Consider the following 22,692-nt stretch of genomic DNA (forward strand, 5'->3'; position numbering starts at 1 on the left):
AAATGAAATTTTTCCTACAGCCTTCTAAAATTATGTTTTGCTCTAAAAAGTCAGAAAAAGTGATTTTTGATCCTCTCGTCCTTAAAGGGTTAAAAGTACTTAGTTGAAAGTCTTTAATTAAGTCATTATTATCATTATCATCATCATTTTCAACGTGGTCGCGGCCCATGACATCTATTTTAGCAGCCCACGCCTGTCAATCCTCCGCCACTTCAAGAAGATTTTCGGGTACTATATTAAAGCGCTCCAAGACAAGATTCTGAATTTGATTCAGCCACCTTGTTCTAGGTACGCCCCGACGTTAAGGTCTTCTCACAATAGCTTCCATAGCGTTCCTGGGGAATCTTTTTTTAATAAGTTTATAATTAAGTACTTAATTAAGTCTTTAATTAAGTCCTTAATTAAGTTCTTAATTAAATCCTTAATTAAGTATTTAAAAAAGTACTTTTCATATAGCCTTTATACAAACTGCTGGATTAAGGAATTTTACAAAGGCCCTAATAAAGTAATTAGTGTTAAAGTTATGTCATCCTATTTTCGCTATTCGCCACAAAGCGCTGAAGTTAGTCCCGTTAGTCTCATTTTCATATATTTTTGAAGTATTTGGATGTTTTAGAACTACTTAAAATTAAGTCATTGAGTTACGAACTTATTAAATACTAAATAAGTACTTAATATGTTAGTTGGGCCTGTTAACAGTCCTGGGATGAACTTATGGGGAGGTTCCCCAAAGATTCCAAGCCACTATCTCATCAGACGGACATAAATAATGACGTCGAAAAAATGTAGGGGCTTAAGGAGTCGAAAAATTTGATTAACTCCAAATCGAGGGATTATACTGCTCTCTCTGTGAAGTCCATATAATAAAAATAATCTCTATGCCGTCATGGTACAGAGTTATTAAGATAAATTAATTTTAAAAGAAAGACTCACCGATTTCCCCAGTCTATTTTGGATATAACTTTCAACTGCAACTCCAGTGTTTGGTCTTGTGTCAAGGTGAGTCCCAGCAATTCGCGTCGACTCTCCAACAGTGAAAGCATTACCTTTCTTAAAGTCGTAAATTTGTATGTTTCTCTCTCCTACGGAGAAAATTACAAAAAAAAAACATTGCAATAATCAGTAATCATGAAAAGAAACCACTGAAAAATAAAAATCAATCGATACCAACCACAAATAATTTTTTCCATATTTCCGACCATTCCCGGAGAACTTGAGTACATTCAGCCACAACTGGATCAACCTTGTTCAAATCTTTAATGTGAATGTAAGACTTTGGGAAAAGTCCTACAACTCTTGGTCTCCTGGGACATGTGCCACGAAACCATGGTCCACATTCTTCCAGAATCTCAACAGAATCACCAACATCCAGTGGCAAACCACAGCGAACATCTCCGTGCCAATTGTGAATGGCTGAAATAGAACAAGAGCAAAGATCTAGATCCAGCGATCATCACTCCAAATTGCCTAACTTTTGGCTATTTGCTCCAAATTTAAATCCCATAAGAACTATATTTGTTCTCCTTTGACCATAAGTTTAATGAACTTTTCCGCCAATTAAACTCGAAAAAAAACTATCAATTAATGAAAAATTGTGTAAATTGCCACTCTAGGTTACGAGCTAAATGAATGAATCAATAAGCAGAGATTTTCACTGAATTTTTATCACATCTCTAAGTTTCTTTTTTACCTCTTCCACGAAGGCGAAAGTTTTTCTTTTCTGTTTATATACTATCGCTCTTTTAATGAATATTTTATCTGTCTCATTCTCTAACATGACATAGGTGTGTCCACAAACAATCTTAAATTTAAGAGGTACTTCAGAGAAGAGTGTCTTACCCTCCAGAATGACGAAATCACATAGAGGTTAACAAAATTTTTTCTTCATGTACAATGAACTTTAAAAAATTTATTGCACACTCAAAAACCTATTGCTATAATGTTATTAAATTCAAGATTATATAAGCTCTTCTGCTATCATTATAAAACATGAACTTAAGATTCTCTATTCGTCATTAAAATCCTTTCTTGACGAAATCACACCCTTTTGGCAAGAATCTAAATTTAGAAACGCAATACGTTATTTTTGCCGCAAAGAAAAAAAAAAGCATCGACAAGAGAAGAGATCGAGAAGAGAGAAATAATTTTTAAGATCTTCTTCTTGTATATTTACACAATTTTCTCATCATCTGGAGAATATGTGAAAAGTACTTGCTCATATGAACCGGAAATACACGAAGTTTTCGTCTACATAGATACCAAGAAGAAACTTATCAAGAATACAAATACAAAGAAACTCCAATTTTATACATATATGCGAATTTAAACTTACATCACTTGATTTATATTACAAGAGTTTGAAAAAGACAATTAATTTTATCAAGAAAATGATCTTAAAAAAATGAAACTTTTAATTTTAAATACTGAGACGGCGACGGACGCATGATACGAGAGAATTATGCGAAATTGAATAAAATTAAATCAAAACTCCTTTTCCTTTTTCTAGCTACTTGCACAATTTAAGAACTATTTACATTATTATTAATGTTAACCTGCTCCCGGATTTACTATGAAAATTTGTCATATGACATTGGCACGGTGCGAACCAAAATCCTTAACGTCGAAAACCCCGAATGGATCGAAATCCCGAAAGAACCAAAATACCGAAAAACCAAAATTTCGAATGGGCGAACTGCCGAATAGGTTAAAATCCCGAAAGCCAAAATCTCGAAAGTCAAAATTCCTGAAAGTCAAAATCCCAAACATTGTTTTTCATTTTCATTTATTTCAAATACTGCTTTTGAGCTAGAGCTCTTGAAAGCAAAATTTAGATAGAGATATAGGTGTACAAAGACTTCAATGTTTGTATGATAGCGGCCACCGCCGTCTTAGCGTTGGTAACCAACCTCCAGAGTAAAACTTAGTTTTCGGTAGTTAGGATTACTCAGGATAAATACATCTTCTAAGGTCAAAATAACACTGTAGACAGAGCCGACACAGCCCTATTAGCAGATGAGTTAAATTCGAAGATTTTTTTGTTTCCTTGATTACAATTCTTATTGCAAGACGAATTCTTGTGTGAAATACGTCAAAAATCGTAATATCTTGTGAAATTCTCCCAAAAATACAATTTTTTTAATCCTACGTTCAAAATATTTGAACGATTCGTTCGAACTATTTTGTTTTTTGACTTCAAATGAATTCATTCTGAGTAATCTTGTCCACAGTAAATTAAGTTTAAAAAAGCTAAACATCAAGTCCGTAAATCAGCTCCCACACTGAGAGAAATCCGAAAAAGTTGGAAATGTTTATTTTACCCTGCAGTATTGATCCGCAATCGGTGTAAATATTATGCTTTTTAGGTGTATTAGGGGTTAAAGTTACCCTTTTTCATGTTAATTTTACCCTTAAAAAGGTGTAAAATTAACATTAAAAAATGTTGATATATTTTTACACCTAAAAAGTGTTAAAATTATGAGGAAAAAAAGTTAATCGCACCCAAGTTTTTTTTCCTCAGTGCACCGGCAGAATTAAAAAAAAAATAAATGAAAACATTAGAAAATTTAGTTAAAATATTGTTTATAGGGTAAGTGCTCATAATTTTGGACAGTTTCTAAATTTGGACACTTTGAGGGTAAAATTGGACACTAAAAATAAATTGATTAAAATGATGGATTTTTATTCCAATATTTGATGAAAAATGAATTCTATCTAAATATTTGTTCTTTTTGGAAGATTTTGACACTAAATACGTTAAAATTTGAATATGATTTGAGTTGAAATTGCTTTGTTGAAAATTCAGTGTGAGCAATTGCTTACGAGAAATATGACAGAACTTCGTGGCTTACTTCAGTCTTATTTAGTTTTGGTGAAGTACTAACAAAGTTTGTTCGCTGTTTTTGAGTGATATTATTGAATATTCATTGAATATTGTGTTGATTCACGTTACTGATGATTTGTACATTTGACCTGAAGTGAGATTTGCCTTGTGAATTATATTTTTCGTGTGAAAAATGGGAAATTTTTTAAGATATTCACCAGTGAGGTGATGATTCTTATTTTGGACAGGTGTTTTTCTCACGAAATTTCGTGAAGTTTTAGCTTTTGTGATGACTAGGTTGGACAAATGCCTGGAGAAACAAAGGAGCATCATCTCTACGAAAGAGATGTAGCGAGAAATGCCTTGAAAGGCTCCCGGAAAGGTCAGGGAATGAGCGAATCTGCACGTACTTGGAGTATCGAAGTCAACTCACTTTAATGAATGATATGGAAAGTTTCCGGGCTTCTGTGACATTCTACGTTTCCCTTACTTGAACAGGAAGAGGACTTGGTAAGATTGGTTCATAAAATGAAGAACAATGGGCATCCTGTTGAGGCGGATTATCTGTCCAAATTTACAGACAAGTTGTAAAAATTAATAACCAAGTTGTCCAAAATAAGAGTCAAATTCACCTCTACATATCAATTCATTTTTAAACGTATTAAAACTAATTTTAGTAAAAATGAGATGATAAATAGCTTGCCAAGTTTCTAAACAATCCTTCTGAAAAGAGAGTAACAAAAAAAGTCAATTAGTATTGAAAATATCGCACTTCAAACTTGGGATATCGATGCTTATATGCAGACTGTCCAAAATTATGAGCACTTCCCCTATGTGCTTAAGAGCTTAATTGGAATGAATTTTTTATTATGTTGAAATAAATATAGAGAATTTTTTTTCGTGACCTATGTAACCCCTTAACTCATTGGCCCTGATTTAAAGGAAAAAATAAAATTATTTTAAAAAAAATTAGTGTCATACTATTATTTAAAAGATAAAAGGGAGATGGCGCAAATTTCCAAGGGTATAGGGCTATCTCCATGATCAAGAACTATTCTTTCGGGAATATAGCTTCCGCGGTAGCACGGTTTATATAAAAAAAAAAAAACAATAAATGGGTTGATAGTCTGAGAGCCATTATCTAGATCTGTATATCCTCTATGAGAGCATGATAATTCTCGAAATAAATTTGAGCTTTTGTTGCACGAATATAAAGCAAGACTTCAGGTCATACTTTTCGGTGCAGTGCAATCCGCTTAGGATATCGAAAGACATGGATTTTTTTACGATTTTTAATATACTTTTTTATAAGCAATTCGAAAATGGATTTTATTATGGTTATTGAGGTTGTTGATATGAACCCACCGACCCTACATTTCACCTATCTTCATTTTATCACTCTGAATCCATATTTTGAATGATAAGGGCAGAATTAAATGTTTCTCCATTCAAAGGGAAGCATGGGGAGAATATTGGAAATTCGACAGTCTTTAAGGATCCCCTACAATCACTACTGAATCCCCAACGATTAGTTCGACAGTAAAAATCCTGAATCATCAATTCCAGAGGATTCTTCGGAATAAATGAGAGGTCTCTTAACCCGGGAGATACGTCCCGGGTAATGCCCTTTTCTGCGTCAGAGAAGAAACCCTAGGGATCTTTTCTAAAGCACTTTTCTTTACACATCGTATATACATTGTCCATTACCCTTACTCGGAATGAGAAAAAATAGTTAAAGATAGATCTTAAATTTGAAGTAGAAAATACTTATTCTAAGATTTTCTTTAAAATTAACAATTAAAGTTTCATAAATTATTTCAATTATCACCGGTTAATAGAACAAATACTTGATACAAACTTCCACTCGAAACTTTTATGAACGAATCCTATTGTTTTTTTCTCACAATAAGTTTCCACTTTGATTTAGCTGAAATTTTTCAAATTCTCTTTTCAACTCCAAACATTTTATCTCGCAATTTTTCATGAGAGTCTTTTTGAGTCATATCAAAAAAGTATATTAAAGACTCATTTGTCGTCACATTAATCCAGACATATGGTAAGCATTTATCTCTTATGATGTGTTATGACCACAATTTTCTAGTTCAACTGACACACAAGTCTATAATGAAAGCCACTTTACGCACAAGGCGAAAAAAGAGTGTGAGGTCAAATAGAAAAAAAAAGTTCATGGAGCGGTCAATTGGAGTGTTTATTGACTGATAAAGAGGCTCACATCACAAAATCATAACACACCCGGCCAAATCACGAGGGCGACTTTCCCACACAATTAAGCGGCGCTTACAAAAATAGACACAGACAGCACGCAGATTTTCCAACACATAACATTTTTTTCTACATCGAAAGAAAGTGGGGAGATACATCATTAAGTCTCGGTCAGGGTCATGAGATTCATAACAGTCTATGTTCTTTTATTTTTTTCTTTCTTTCTATGAGCCCCAACATGGCAAATTCAGTGGCAATTAGGTAACTGAATTAGGAGCATTCAATTGTTATGACTGTATAGCCTACACACGCATTATTGCTGGAATATCTACGCGGTATTTTATAAAAGAAAAAGAAAATGCAATTCCTTTTTTTCAAACAGAAGTGAATCTCACACCAATTTAATTACCATTCATTAACCATGATGAGAGAGACCTATTTGCAATCGAAATGCTTATAACAAAGATTAATCTTCATTGCATTACCATAATTCACTGTCATGATCTTCCATATTATTTGTGTTACAAGGCCTCATATTGAAAGTGTGAGAACATTAGAGCACATTACATTTTGTGCTTGATCTTCTTCACATAGATGAATCTTTGTACAATGTTTTGTAAATATTCTTAAACAAATTTGCCATAATCGAAGGATATAGAATTTAGTGCAAAACCGGCAAAAATAAAGATAAGGAATTGGCCTTAGATAAATTTGGAAAATTGTTCTATGCGCAAATTGTATTTTTTTGGCATAGGAACAGAAATTGTTAAACTTATTTTATGAAAGGTACTTCTCTTTTATGGTTTTATTTCAATAAAAAATTAACATTTTTTTAGCACTTCACTGTGTTTGTGTTTCTACGTAATCGACTTTTCTCTGCATTGGTTCCTGTCATGACTATTTGGTGGTTTTAGAGCACGTCGAGAACCAGAGAAAACAGTCGAGACAGGAACCAAAACAAAGAAAAGTCGATAATGCAAAAGCACTTGAGAACAGTAAAGTATTAAATCAAATGTTCATTTTCATTGTAATAGCATCTGATCTATTTAATAAAAACACTTCGTATTAATTTTCAGCGCTTGAAAATAAGCGTGTTATTGGTCTATTATTTTTTTTTAACCTATTATACATGTAGTATAAAATGTATTTAATCTGAAAACTAACTTTTTTGTCGTATTGCTTTTGAATTTTATAGCAAACTGTAAGACGGCGGTGGACACAAAAAAATGTTGCAATTTTAATTGTATTTCAATACATTCTCAGCCTATCTTGTTATTAAAAAACTAATCTATCTGCGAGAGAAAACAAACACAAATGTATAGAGTAATTTTGGAAAAAAAACTGCTCAATAATAAAACAAAATTGAAAGTTTAAATCATGCATTAAAACAGAGAAATGGTAAAGAGAGAACTAAAAAGTTGTGAATCATCTTAATATTTCAGATATGATTTTAAGTCATTTTTGCTAAATTTTATGTAATTTTTTGACAAAAATTAGGATATTATTAACTGAAAAAATATTGTTTGTTTAGACAGTAAAAAAATGTTTCGTAAATGTATGTGAATTCCTACTAATGATTTACAAAATGCTCGTAATTCTTATAACTTACCAAAAAAATTGTCAAAATTTGTACTTTTTTCATAAGCTTTGTTACAAACAAACGTAACATGATCGCATTATGGGCATTTTTTATTCTTTTGTGCACATTTGTATGTATATTTTCGTTTATCTAGAAAACCTTACAAACAAATGACAATAATTTACGAACGTTTGCGAGCACTTACGAACAAATGTTTGCAAAGGAACAAGCAATGTTTGTAGAAAGTACAATTTTTTATATAATTTTTAGTGGGTTAAGTACGATTTTCGAGCATTTCGTAAGTTCCTAGTAGGATTTTACAAACATTTAGAAACAGTTTTTATTATAATAATAATGCTGGCACAACATTCTATGAAAGAACTAGGCCTTCCCGCAAGGGGATTTCTAGATACGCATTATTATAATTATTTCTTATACGGGATAAGGTTGTCAGTCCCATGTCCCGTGGAATCAAATGCAGTAAAGCTCACTGGATGAAATCCGAACACCGTTAACGCCAGAAAAATTCTGGTGATCTAAAGAAGATTTGAACGAGACAATTGTATCATAGACTTGCCACTTGATCCATTAAGTGTCCAGTTTTCTGTGTGTTTACGAACTTTTACGAACAAATGTTTGTAAAAGGACAAACAATCTTTATGAAGAAGTACAAACTTTTACGAACTTTTTAATTGATTATATAATTTACAAACCCATTAAAATCCCCAGTAGGAATTCACAAACAACACATAGGAATTGAACAATTTTACAAAATATTTTTTTCTGTACAGAACTAGCTAGGGTTTATTGGAAAGTTATTGGTACCTTTGATATAAAAACAGTTAAAAGTAAGAACACACTATTTTAATAACAGTTTAGAACCAGTAATATCGGTAATTAACTGATCACAATGCCGACCATTTTTAGCTAAAATTCTTTTCAATCTCAGTTTATACGGAAAATTTGAGATGATTTATTAATTGAAATGTGAATACCAAAGATTATGAAATACAAAAGAATTTTGTGGAAAGCTTATTAAATTCGTGAACGTGATTCTATTAGATTCTATTTCCTATCCTCGGATCGTCATGTACTTAATAATGTCTACGACATAGTAAAATAGTTTTATGTTAAATATCAAACATATTTACTTGGAACAGTAAATTGGTAAAAGGCAGCAAATAATTTTAATAATTTATTTTATTTTGAAGCAACAATACAGGGGACGACTTAAGGGGAATTCCGTAATAATACGACAATGTCATATGAAAAATTTGCGTGGTAAAATCTGGAGCAGGCCAACATTATAGCCTATTCCAGTGTGTATTGAATGGTCACCCAATGGGCAAACAATTATTCCGACTCAAAAATCACTGGGTTTTGTTCTACAAGAAATGGTCAAAAAATTACTCCTAATTGGAATCTTAAAAATTAGTCGTATTCGCGTCGAATTTTAGTCAGAGCATTACTCAAAATTGAGTTAGTAATACATTAGTTATTTTACGGGCTTAAAATTTACTCTAACATGAAGTAATAAAAGCGACTCCAAGGGACGGTTCTTTTCCGTACGAAAAAATGACGCGCCAAAAACAGTGCACTTGCCATCCTTCTCTACCGCATATGTGCGAAATTGACGTACGTACTCTCAATGAAAAAGTCAAATGCACTCCACAATTTTGTACTATACGATCACCTTAGACACCGTTTTCTCATTAATTCTTCACATATTTTATTGTTTTTTGCCACTTTTTATGGAATTTTGGTCAATTTTTTCCAATTTCACTACTCACATTTGCGAATATTTTTCTCATTCGACTATTGCTGAATGAGCTACCCGACATGTCGAAAATATTCCAGCTGGATGGCAACAACACACAAAAATCTTTTAAAATTTTCACTAAATAGGACTTTTAGACACAAGATTTTTATCACACATGATCAAACACCTGAATAACGAAATTTAATTTTCCATAAAAATTGTCCGGGTATTTATCAACCAAAACACTGCCTAATTTTTGCTTAATTTTCATCGACACTGTCTTTTTCTAAATCACAACACATTTCTCTACTGGAGGAGCTTTTCCTCCTAATGTTACACTATAATATTATTGAGAAAACATGCGAAATTGCCAACTACTTTGCGAATTCACAGCACTGCGTAATTCTATTTGCCATTTGATAAGTGAAATTTCCCCTCAGACATACCCAGCGAGGGGAAGATTATTTATAGGGACACTGGAAGTCACTGGAAGAGCCCATTTTGGCGCGTCATATTTTAGTCGTGGGCGAGTAATCTCAGAGTTATTACGACGCCAAGTGACTTTCGTAATAACCGTCATATTATTCCCCACTTTCGGTCATTCGACGCTCTGACGACCGTCACAGGACCCATTTTTGGATCCAGAATACATACATCTGACAGTAATCTTCCTCAAAATTGCCGTTTGGGACTGTAAGGAGCTTTATGAACGAAGCTCTTACTAACTGATATGAATCTGATTTTCAATTAATTTTTCCGAATTTACCATGTAAAAATTTTTAAATTTGTCATATGACATTGTCATATCGTTACAGAAATCCCCTACTGCGTAGTGTGAAGAACACCGCCGATCACTAGTACCCTTCCCTTTAACATTTTCATATTAAGTTCATGTTCTACGTGTTAATATAACATGGAAAACTCTTGGCACATTTTATGATTTATAATATGCTTTCGATGCTTTCAATCTATCATACAGACTATAAATTTCAGTGTGGAAAGAGTAGGAAATAGAAAGAGAAAATGCAATAATGTAGGAAATTCAATAATCTTCAGCATATTCTGAAACAACAACAAAAATACAAAGTTGTAGGTATGTATTCAGAGAGTAAAAGAACACCAAACCCAAGAAAATGCAATTGTCGAGGAACTATCTGAGAAAGAAGACCAAGTATATTTCATATTTTTCAGTCATCAGCAGTGAAATGTGTGCACAACATGTGACACTTTGTATTAATTCCAAGATAAAGAAGTGCAAGATTAATTCACCACGATGAGATAATCAAATGAGGAGTGGAGTAGAAAGCAAAGAAATGGGTTGTTAAATGGGCAGAGTTCACATTTAATTAGAGAATTGCATAGAACAACTAATGATGATGATGATGTTTACAAAATATATACTACTCATTTAGAATCATCTCCCCTGTCACACTATATAAATGTTCTACTGAATAATATTCTCTGTTGAATTCTGTCTTGCGCATTTTCAAATTATTCAATTTGCTGTTTTCTCTCTCAGTTTAAACGTTTGAGGAAGTGACTCTTAGAATTTTTAACCACGAAATTTCAATATCAATAGACAAGTATATATACAATTTGTTTCGTGGTTCCAATGTTAGCAAAACATCTTGTTCTTTTTTCTTCTCTCCGCATAAGAATAATATGTGGAAGTATATCTCTTGTTTGCAGGATTGCTCAATATGGAGAATTTGAATGAAGTAATCAAGTGTATTCAACGTGAATTTTAATGCACAGAATTATACTAAAATACTCAAGGGACAGTAGAAAGCCAATCCCCAAACTTCTCACCCCTATTTGACCATTGTTTAAATAAATAAATGATAAATTCTAGCGGCAGAACTTAGCATATTACGATGACACGCGATATTCTCGCAATACTCAGTGGAATAAGCAACATTGTAATATTAAATGAATACTAAAAAGCATTCTGATGGACACAATAATTGGGTAGAATTTTTATAATACTGAGAAAACTTAACCGATTTTTTGCATGAGTTGATAAATTCAAACAAAAAATTTCTACACTTCGATCGAGTGTCTCAATTGAATTAAAGAAGTTTTTCATGCTGTTATATTCCTCATTATATCCACAATCTTGCAACTTTCACAAAGTTATAATTAATATCACCGTTAGAAGAGTGAAAAAGTTGTTGGATGAAGCTTCTTGAAGAACAACTCAAAGATATAATTAAATGTAACAAGAAATTGTTACAAAATATTCATCATTGTCATGCTGCAAAATTCCATCACAGAAAGACATTCTTCCACGAAAGTAGCCTATTTAGCCACCGAGGACGTGTCCTATCTCCTCAATTTTCCTCTTTTCTCTCTTCGTCTTCACTGGAATTCAATTTTCTTCAGTGATTGAATCACGATTACAGTTCATCATTATCAAATTAAGCATTCTGTGTGGAGACCAAACAAGAGATGAAAGAGCAAATGCTTCAGTTTATGAATGAAAATACTTCACGATGAAGCTTCAGTGTGTATCTTTTAAATTAGTCAATGAACAAGTTCCATTGACGATTGAAACTTGCTCAAATTTTTCCACACCAATTTCTAAGAATATACCTCACTTTGTGCGGAGGTTGGTTTCCTCAACATAATTTGATTTGCGATTGAGATGGTTCACTACATCTTTTCTTATGAATCATCCGGCAACAGAGAGTAGATTATTCGCATGTTTATTTATGTAAGAAAAAAACATCTGTATAGATAAAAGTGAAAATTTATATGAGTCAAGTGAATAAATTATTTATAAAGTAATGAGGAGGAAAAATCATGATTTTCTTTATTGTTCTAACTCCAACAAGACAGAAATATGAGTTTGTCTCCTAAGTTGAAAAGAAAAACTTACTAGTAATTTATAAGCTCCTCCCATTAAAAAATAGGTCACTCCCACTTTGGATATAATTAATTTCATTTAAGGACATTGTAATGTAAACATTCAAAGATGACATTGTTTCTAAAACTTAGGGGGAAGTGGGGCTATTTTGAGCCCTGGCGCTATATTGATATACGATTTTTTTGCATATTTCTAAAGGAAACTAGGCCTTACAATTATTTTATTTAGTTTCTCTTTCTCAATTGTTTTGCAGAGCTAAATTACATTTCGTTAACCCTTTAACGACGAGACACTTTTTACGGACTGAAAATCAACAATAAAAATTAAACTGGTAAATATAATCAATAGTAAGTCTTACATCTAACCTTGGAAAGTCCAACAGAGTCTGATTGGATGTATTTTGTGCTCCTATGAACTATAGGGACAAAAATTTAAGTAATTTTTCTGACAATCCCAATGAATAATACTTTTCGCTTTAATGAAAAATTTTACGTATGAGTACTGCAGTTTTTATTGACAAAAGGGTTTTTCTTAAAAAAAAATTGGAAGTATGAAAAATAAATAAAATCAGTTATGAATTTGAGAATTTAAAAATTCGCCATTTTTGAGCTTAAATATTTACTACATAGCAAATAGCTAGAGACTTGCAAAAAATATTCTAGATTCCTTCAACCTTCTACTTTACAATTATGTACAGACATAAGAAAAACAATAACTTTAGGTAATCAAGAAAAATTATTTTCTTTATGGGACACCGGTATTCCAATCGTCCTTAAAGGGTTAAAGCTTAGTTTCCTTTAGAAATATGCGAAAAAAATTGTATATCAATGTAGCTTTGTAGCCCAAAGTAGGCCTACCTCCCCCAAAGTTTAATAAATTTTTTTCATGAGAGCTAGATGCAAAAAAAATTGCAAGTTGTTGTCAAAGAATAAAGAATGATTCTGCCCCACCTTAAAGCCACATCCATTTATCTTAATTATTCTAACGCAAAATTCCTATTTTTCATCAGCACCTTATAAGGAGTAGTAGAAATCACACGTGGTTTGAAAAGATTTTACACAAGTAACAATATTTCTAGTCTTTATATTGTTATTGTGGGCGGGGCCTATTTTTCAGTAAGCGAAACATATATAAAATAAATAAATAAATATATATAAAATTTTAATATAAAATTAAGATTTTAAAATTAGAATCTCAATTTTATTTTACCAATAATTCTTAAGTGTATTTAAAATGTATTAAATTGTAAAGATTTCAGCCATTAGTCACACTGAGAAAAAAACGGGGGTGAGATTAACTATTTTTCCTCGTAACTTTAACACTTTTTAGGTGTCAAAATATATCAGCATTTTTTAATGTTGATTTTACACCTTTTTAGGGGTAAAATTAATACGAAAAAGGGTAACTTTAACCCGTAATGCACCTAAAAAGCATAATTTTTTACACCGATTTCGGATCAATACTGCAGGGTAAAATAAACATTTCCGGAATGTTATTATAACTTTTTCGGATTTCTCTCACTCTCAGTGCAGAGTCAGAGTCATGATTTCAAATTTCAATACTTGAGAAAATATTAATGATTGAGTTGGTCTTGCAAGAAAGTAAGGCCATCAAAAAAATCTCTATGTTATTTAAAAAAAAAAACAAAAAATGATAATAAAAAATTAGGAAAATTGTGTTTTTGAAAAATAGTTAATATGAGCGATTCTTTATGTTCACTTAAATTTATTTTAAACGTTTTGTTAAGGACATAGGGGAAAGTGCTCTCCCTTCGAATAATGTGAATTTCTTTTGTTTTTTGTAAGAAATTTACACTAAATTACCACGAAATTATCAACAATTGATGATAAGCAACTAACATTTAGTAGAAATATGTAAGTATCTTATGAAAACTAAAAGAAAATTCACATTATTCGAAGGCATGAACGTTCGAAGGGAGAGAACTTTCCCCTACAGTAGATTCCCGCTTATCGCGTATGTGGGACCAAAATGTGACACCGGGAAGACATCATGATACATATTAAACCATTTGTAATCCAATGATTTTTTTGTTTGCGTTCACGTTACGTCTTGTTTACGTTTTTTGTTTATAATATTCCTGATTATATATAGGTTCCAAAAAAATCACAGTGAGAAAAAATAAGAGTAGATTAGAGCACATTTGCTTTAGCAAAAACCTCCAAAACGTAAATAATGTCAAAAACATTTTTAAAATTCAACTAATACCCATATTATTTTATATCATCCGAACGAAGAGTAAAAGGATAAGCGAACTTGTGTTATGCTAGCAACGGTTAAATATACTGCCCCTCACTTGTGAGAAGTTCTAAATTCCAAGGGTTAAGTGGCAGTACAGGGAGTTTCACTTCCAGAAGAAAGAGTTTCCGTCTATGGTTTTATAAAATCTGTACGGGATTATCTTAGATTTCTAAAGGTGAAAGTTGGTGAACATTTGGGCATTACGAATTTACGTATTAGGTGATGAAGTTTTCGCTCTTAAGGTTCGACACCAATGCTAAGACGGCGATGGCTGCAAATGAACTACACGCAGCTCTCCAATATCCGAATGATTGGGAGTGAAAATTGTAGATTTAGGGCAGAATCACATTGACAGTAAAATGCTCACCGTCACCGTCAAAGCCCTCACCGTATTTCGTTGATTTACGCATTTTCATTGCAATTCTTACGCAAATTTTCCATTACGACATTACCTTATCTCATACTCGGTGGCACTAGGTGAAAATAGTATAAGAAAATTGAATAAATAAAGCGAAAATGCGATAAACGGTGAGCAAAAAAAAACTGTAGGATTTTTTTGCCACAGTTTTTCGTACAATTTTTTTGCTCACCGTTTATCGCATTTTCGTTTTATTTCTTCAATTTTCTTATATTATTTTCACCTAGTGCCACCGAGTATGAGATAATGTAACACGGTAATTGAGAATTTCCGTAAAAATTACAATGAAAATGCGTAAATTATCGAAATACGGTGAGGGCTTTGACGGTGACGGTGAGCATTTTACTGTCAATGTGATTCTGCCCTAAAATCCAAATAATGTAAAGAAAGACTTTACTGTTTGAACTTCATAGAGAGAGCATTATATATAATCCCCCAATTTTACAGCCCCCAAAAATTCTACTTTTAACACCCCGAGGACCACTTCAATCAAACATATTACCACATTTCGGATAATTTCTGTTAAATAATGTCACACTGTTTGTCCATCTGTCGGTCCGACTGTCGCCAGCTCTAGTCTAGAGTCTAGAAGTTAGAGATAGCGACTTGGAATCTGAGGGAGCCCTATAAGTCGATCCTGGAAGCATTAACATGTTCCTCAATTTACCTCACTTGCTCCTTTCCCCTACAAAACTGAAATTTACTGCTCTACAACTCTGTGAAAGTGACTTTCTTCTATTTTGTAAGGAAATATATTTATCGAGCCGTTTTCTAAAAGGTAGCGCCTCGAGTGGGTCAGTGGATAGAGCAATGGCTCTGTGACTGCGAGGTCGTGGGTTCGGAGCTGAGCGGCAGCAGAAAAAAGATTTCTCATGCCATATCGGCTTCGAATTCGTCCAGTGAATGAATGAATAGTAATGTCAATGGTGCATATTGGCAAAAAAGTGAACCTCCTAAAAACAATAGAGGCTGGTACGAAAACGAGTTTCGACATGAAAGTGGTACTCAGTCGATACAAGTATTCGCTGTCACTGATCCCAAACACACACCGAGAAGGGATGCTGTGATATAGTAACGGCACTGATTGTCCACACAGAGCTGCGATATAGAGCGGCTACCCGTATCGGGGGATAAGATAGAATAGGAGTGGGGAAGCATAAGGGGCCCAATTGGTGGCCTGAATGCATCGGAATATCCGAAATGGAGAACTGACCCCTGGCAAAATCTTATCTTATCTCTTTCTAAAAGGTAATTTTGTGATCATTCTCAAAAATGCTGGAGCAAATAGTATCAGGCATAAAATACTATCACATTTTGATTCGCTTTATTACGGGATTTCGTAAATTAAAGTAAAATATCTAAATTACATATTTTCAAAGGAAATTTATTCTTCTACACCTTTGTAAGACACCGTTTTCTCTATCTGAGCGAGAAAAGCTCATTTTTAAGCTATTTTAGAAAAAAAAAAAACAGACAAAAAACTGCAAATCGTTTGACCAATGCAAACAACAAGCGGCGACACATAGCATTGACGTTTGTTTTCACCGTGGGACATAAGAAATTGTTTCGATTTTTGTTACTTTTTACTCCATAGCTTTTGTTACTTTTTACCCCAAGTGGTCGTTTTCAATAAAAGGATTTCTAGAGAAAAGTATCTTTGTTAAATTCCAAAATAGATAGCGGATTCGTATTCAAAGAATATCCAGATAATTTGGGAAATATTCACCAGTGCATCAAATTTAATATAAGTATCTAATAATTGATATCTTCTGCACGGAAAATATTTCAAAAATAGGGCTAAAAATTTCCATATTTTTCATTTTCTAAATTCCTTGTTCAAATTCTAACAAATTTACGACATTGAAGAAGACCTATGGAGGCTACTCCCTGGCAAGTGGCCTTCAAAGTTGAAGCCACTTTCTCACATTCCATTACAGATTCGTATGGAAATTTTTCTGCATTCGTGATCGTTACACGAATATATGTCACAAGTGAGGTGTGCCTTGTACACAGGACTTTGTGCCTTGTAAAGAGGGATAAATATTCTATATTTCCATCTAAAAAGTTTTTCGAAACTCCAAGTGTAAGCTGAGTTTGGAAGCAATTTACGAATTGGCTTCAAACAGCTCCATATAAAAAAAAACCTTTTGCCAGGGGGTAGTATGGAGGCTATCTAAGGAAAAAATTTTAAGCCGCTATCTTATTTATCTTGGAAGATATTGAATTTTAAAATTTTCGATTTATGACTTTTTTCCCCAGTCTCCCCTATTCAAAATTCGATTATATTACTTCTAAGCTGTTTTGATGAAGTGTTCGAAGCCAGAGTATGTGCGAAGCCTGAAATCCTTCCCCTACACTGCTCTGCCAATTTGTCTACTTAATCAAATTTTCAGGGAATAGAATTAACGTCCTCGAGCATTTTGTTAAGTGTTTTAAACTTTTCCACCCCTTTAGTCCGAGTTCCACTTGAAAAGTCTGAGTGTCTTGGTCTTGACATTCTGTACTTCCTCAAACTAATAAAATGCACCCAGACAAAAGAGCTAGGGAGGAAGAGATTAAATTTGCTGGTAGAATGGAGATTATCAATCTTCTCCTCTGACTGTTATACAGAATTGGCAATTTGTCTTATCAAGTAAATTTTGCCTTCGTCATAGTGAGTCATTAATGTTTGTACATCTTTTGAAATATTCTTACCCCATGTGGCCTTTTCGAGTATTTTTGTAGTGGTCAAATAGAAAGACAAACAGAAATCTTCCCTTCCATATAGCGAAATAAATATACATAAAGTATCATAGAAAATATCATAGACTACAAAAAAAAATTAAAAAAAAGAATATGCATTTCTTGGGAAGAAATTTTATCGAGAGGAAATGATGAATAAGTTTTGAAATTAAAATGAAATCTTATCATTCAAGCAACAATCGTGACATCCACTGAATAACAATAATTTATCAATTTTCAAGCTCTTCCTTCCACCACTTTTCAGAGTGTAGAAAATACACCAAAGAAAATGAGACATGACGCGACACAAAGACATTTTCAACATAATTTCAACTGACAGATTAAATTTTATGAGTCGTTTTTCATAAACACACCACAATTCATTAGTAGCAAAGAATAACAACAAAGAACAAGTGATAAACACAACAACGAAACAACATATTGGAGCAGATTCTGTGCATAATCTCAATGGAATTTCTAAATACCCAATGGAGTTTTTTTTTCTTCAATCATATGCCGTCGTGTAGTAAATATTATCATTGTTTGAAGAAGGTTTTTACAGTTAAAACAGAAAATCTGTGTTTGCAAGTTTTGTCGTGAGGAAGAAGGGCACAAAAAAAAAACAAGAAATACCTCTTTGAACTACTAACCAAGTTTCTAAGCGAAGCTTGATGATGAAGAATTAGAAAAATGTGTGCAATAAAACCACTTTTCCTTCCTTTCAAGACACACACATTTCTATAAAATCACTTCAGGGTATTTTCAACGTTTACGATTTAATTACATACAGAGATGCAGAATTATAAAAAAATAAAAAAAAAACATAAATAAATAAAAAAGAAATTCGGATATTAATTGCTGCGAATTTTTCTTTCACTTTTAACCAGGTCAAAATACACAGCTAAAGATGACTCTTCATTTTGCACTTGGCAAAAAAAAGAAATGGTAAGTGTTGGATACTCAAACGCCAACATAAAGAAATTAGAGAAAGGGACTGTGTTATCGATTTTTGTGCTTTTAAAAATTTTCCAACATCCCACGCTCATGGAATTCCCAAGAAGCCGCCTCCCAAAAATGCTTACGCTAAAAAAGCCAATAATCTTGAGAATTTTGGTCCTTTTTAAATATTCAAAAGACAACTTTCCATTTCTCTCAGAATCCTGCCATCCATTTTTTTTTCACGAGAAATTGTATGTTTGAGAGTTCATTTATCTTGCAAAATTGTCTTCCTTCTCCTTATCAAATAATTAATTGATATAATTGAAAATGAAATTGTAACAATTCATCAAATTAGAAATTGCCACAAGATAAAAACGTCATGGTTTCACCTTTCTCAACAACCTTTTTGTTAATAAATATTGGGACATTCAAAGTGCAATTTAACTTGTGCTTAAATAAAAATCCAATTAATCCTATTTAGTCTAATTAGAGAAATCCGAAGAAGTCAAAATAACATTCCGGAAATGTTAATTTTGCAGTATTGATCCGAAATGGGTGTAAATATTACCCTTATGGGTTAAAGTTACCCTTTTTTCATGTTGATTTTACCCTCAAAAGCTGTGAAATTAACATTAAAAAATGTTGATATATTTTTACACCCGAAAAGTGTTAAAGTTATGACGAAAAAAAGTTTATCGTAGCCTCTTTTTCCTCTCAGTGAATGAATAAAGTAATTAGTAGAATAACTTTAGCAAAGACATTTCTAGTATATTCATAGATTGAATAAAAGGACAATTTGAAGGGCATATTCCCTCTCTATGGAGCAAAAAATTGCCAGACAAATGAAACACCTAATGCCGATATCTCCCACCGTTTGTCATCTGAACCGGTCTAACAAACGTCAGAAAAACATTAAAAATCAACATTCTAGCAAAATAACCGTTACTCTACTGATGTATTACCAGTTGCAGTTGAATTAGCAATTTCAAAACCTTTTTAATAAATACTATCTTGACTAAAACAGATGAGAAATAAAACCTGTAAAAATGATTCAAAAATTGAACATGAAAAGTTCAAAATATTAAATTTTGAGTTCAAAAGGCATTATGAAATAAATGCGTGAATTATATTCAAAATAATGCCCAACGCACAATAACTTTTGTTTAGTAAATATGTTTTTGATTTTTCAATGAGAGTGAGTGAGATCTAAATCTAGTCATCTCGCTCACTCGAATGGGAAATTTTGAAAACATGTTTACAAACAAAAGTTATTGTGCGCTGGACTTAATACAATAATAAGAACTAAAACTCCTTGGCACGGATACAAACAACCGCTCTTAAGATACCTTTTAAACAATACAGTTTTGTGGTCTACACACTATGAGAAATTTCTTTAAAAAATGCCTTTTTAAAGAAAATTTCCCCTATCATTGTAGGCAGAAACGTCAGAATTTAAAAAAAAAGGCACTTTTTGACGAAAATTGCTTCTAGTATGTAGACATCATTAGAAAGGATAGGAATGTGTGGCGTTATCACTGAGAAAAAACGGGGGTGCGATTAACTTTTATTCCTCATAACTTTAACCCTTTTTAGGTGTAAAAATATATCAACATTTTTTAATGTTAATTTTACACCTTTTTAAGTGTAAAATTAACATGAAAAAGGGTGACTTTAATCCTTAATACACCTAAAAAGCATAATATTTACACCGATTTCGGATCAATACTGCAGAGTAAAATAAACATTTCCGGAATGTTATTTTAATTTTTTCGGATTTCTCTCAGTGAAGTAATGGTGTCTACACACTAGAAGCAATTTTCGTCTAAAATGGCCTTTTTCAAAAAATTTTGACGTTTTAGTCTACAGATATGGGAAATTTTCTTATAATTTTTTTTTTAAATTGTTCCTAATGTGTAGACTGTAGTCGCTTTAACACAAAACGTCTCTGGAAAATGCCCTGTTCATACCGAACAGACTGGGATTTTCTACATGGTCATTGCTTTTTTACGCCTTTATTGCTTTTTTACACGTGGAAAAAATAATCAAAAAATTGCGGCACCAAATCAATTAACGATCCAGTTACCCGACCTTACTATACGCTTTAGATTTCAGAAGTGTTCCAAGCCAAACTGTGTGCAAAGCCTAAAAGCCTTCCCCTATGTATAGTTCCTCGGTTTCGAATTTTATATATATTTCGAATCCTTCCTTACCTAGGGTTCGTATTTTGGTAGAATTTTGGAAATATGAATTTGCGGTTTGCGATTTGCGAAATCTATTTCAAACTTAGCCAGGACTTATCTTATGACCCTTTCAACTTTATTTGTCCCATAGAATACATTGTGATGAAATACTAGATTGATTTTACCAAACTGAACAATTCGTAGATCCTAAATTTTTGTTGTTTTCTTAATACAGTGCCCGCTTCGTTATTTGGACGATTCGGAGACAATATGAGAGATGTCCGCTTCGTTATCCGGATGAATATTTAGAATTTGTTCAAAGTCTCGAAAATATATTACAAGTTTTTTTTTGTAGATTTAGAATAAAAGTTTTAAAGACGTTTAAAAAGATATAATTAGAGAATTCTATGCTATTATACTTCATTTATTAAACAAAAACATCGATAACTCGTCCGATTACTCGATCGATAAACTCGTCCGGATTACGCCGATCCGGATTATAGAGCGGGCACTGTACCATTGGGACGTGGAACCGATAGCAGCCAAAATTCCAAGTCTTACGGCGTTATCACACTTGGACATTAAAATTTTAATGTAATTCACATTAATTGTCGCTTGTGAGCGTCCAAATATGTTATTTGTGTCTTTGAGTCACTTAATATTTGGGATTTTTCTATTTATTGATAAAGTGGAATTGGCCTGCAAAAATAAGTTTAAATTTACCTAAAGCATAAATATTTTTCACATTAAAAAATTAAAGAGAAAATCGCATTAATTTCTCGCATTAATGCTATAAATCAATTTATACCAAATTTTGCGGGCCAAGTCTACCTTTTTATCAACAAATAGATCAAATTTTGAATATAAAATGATTCAAACACACAAATTACACATTTGGACTCTCACCAGCGACAATTAATGTGAATCATATTAAAATTTTAATGTGCAAGTGTGATAACACAGTTATATTTATAGGTAAACACTAAATTGTGTTATGGATTATTGATTTTCACGATTTTCACGATCATTCCATGTTTTCGTAGCCTCAAAAATCTAATAGAGCCTCTAATGAGAAAGTTTTAGGGGAAACTGGGGCACCACCAAACACGGGGTACCACCAAACATTGCGATTTTTTAATAGGATATTCGACTTCAGAGGATAAGACCTATAGGAATTTATAGGCACTATAGGGATACTTGTTCACTGAAGAAATGGTCGAGATAGTCCAAGTAGTTTAGAAATAAAAATTAGTGTTTGGTGGTACCCCGTGCTTGGTGGTGCCCCAGTTTCCCCTACATTTTCTCAAATTTCTCATAGTTTCCTTTATCCAAACTTGGAAAATTAATTGTCAAGACACCAAATAATGACTGATATTAAATTAAAATTTTGTTATTTTTGAAATACTCAAAATGAATTTCAGTTTATGGCTATAAATGAAAGTGATTTTATTATGACGCATTAAGTAAGAAAAAACAGACCTTTAGCGGCCAGTAGTGTACTTTTTCGACGTAAGGCAATCACTTTAACATTTCTAAATTTTTTTTTTAACATACTAGAAAAAAGTTAACAAAAGTTAAAAAAAACGCAAATTTTCAGGAGTGATTCTATTTTTCTGGTCGCCACTGTACACGCATGCAGTTCGATTATTCTACATTTTACAAAGCCGGGACGCTTTGCTACCCCTCGTATTGTAAAATGACCTATATTCGATTAATGAAAAACTTTGAGACTCAGGCTGACCCTCGGGAATATTTTGTCCCTTAAAATTTTACAGTGAAGGAACATCCCAAACTAATCATACTTAGGATTAGTGATAAACAATTCTTTGCATACACTTACTTTATCTGATCCTTAAGACCTAATAATGTCGATTTTGAAAAGAAATTTTGCTTTGCTGATGAATTTTACAAACTTATGCTACAATTAT

At 32.6% G+C, this 22,692-nt stretch overlaps 1 protein-coding gene across 2 annotated transcripts in view; it reads right to left on the reverse strand.

Annotated features, from left to right (window-relative positions):
- LOC129798799 (dedicator of cytokinesis protein 3) overlaps window positions 1-22,692 on the reverse strand; it is a 74,530-nt gene that overhangs the window by 50,245 nt on the left and 1,593 nt on the right. For both annotated transcript variants that reach the window (XM_055842147.1, XM_055842148.1), the window contains exons 2-3: window positions 1,172-1,413; window positions 934-1,082 (exon numbers count right to left, since the gene is read on the reverse strand). In XM_055842147.1, the coding sequence (XP_055698122.1) occupies window positions 934-1,082; window positions 1,172-1,413 (391 nt within the window). The remainder of the gene's footprint in view (window positions 1-933; window positions 1,083-1,171; window positions 1,414-22,692) is intronic.

This window comes from Phlebotomus papatasi, chromosome 1 (genome assembly GCF_024763615.1).
Source record: "Phlebotomus papatasi isolate M1 chromosome 1, Ppap_2.1, whole genome shotgun sequence".
In the NCBI taxonomy this organism is placed as follows: Eukaryota; Metazoa; Arthropoda; class Insecta; order Diptera; family Psychodidae; genus Phlebotomus; species Phlebotomus papatasi.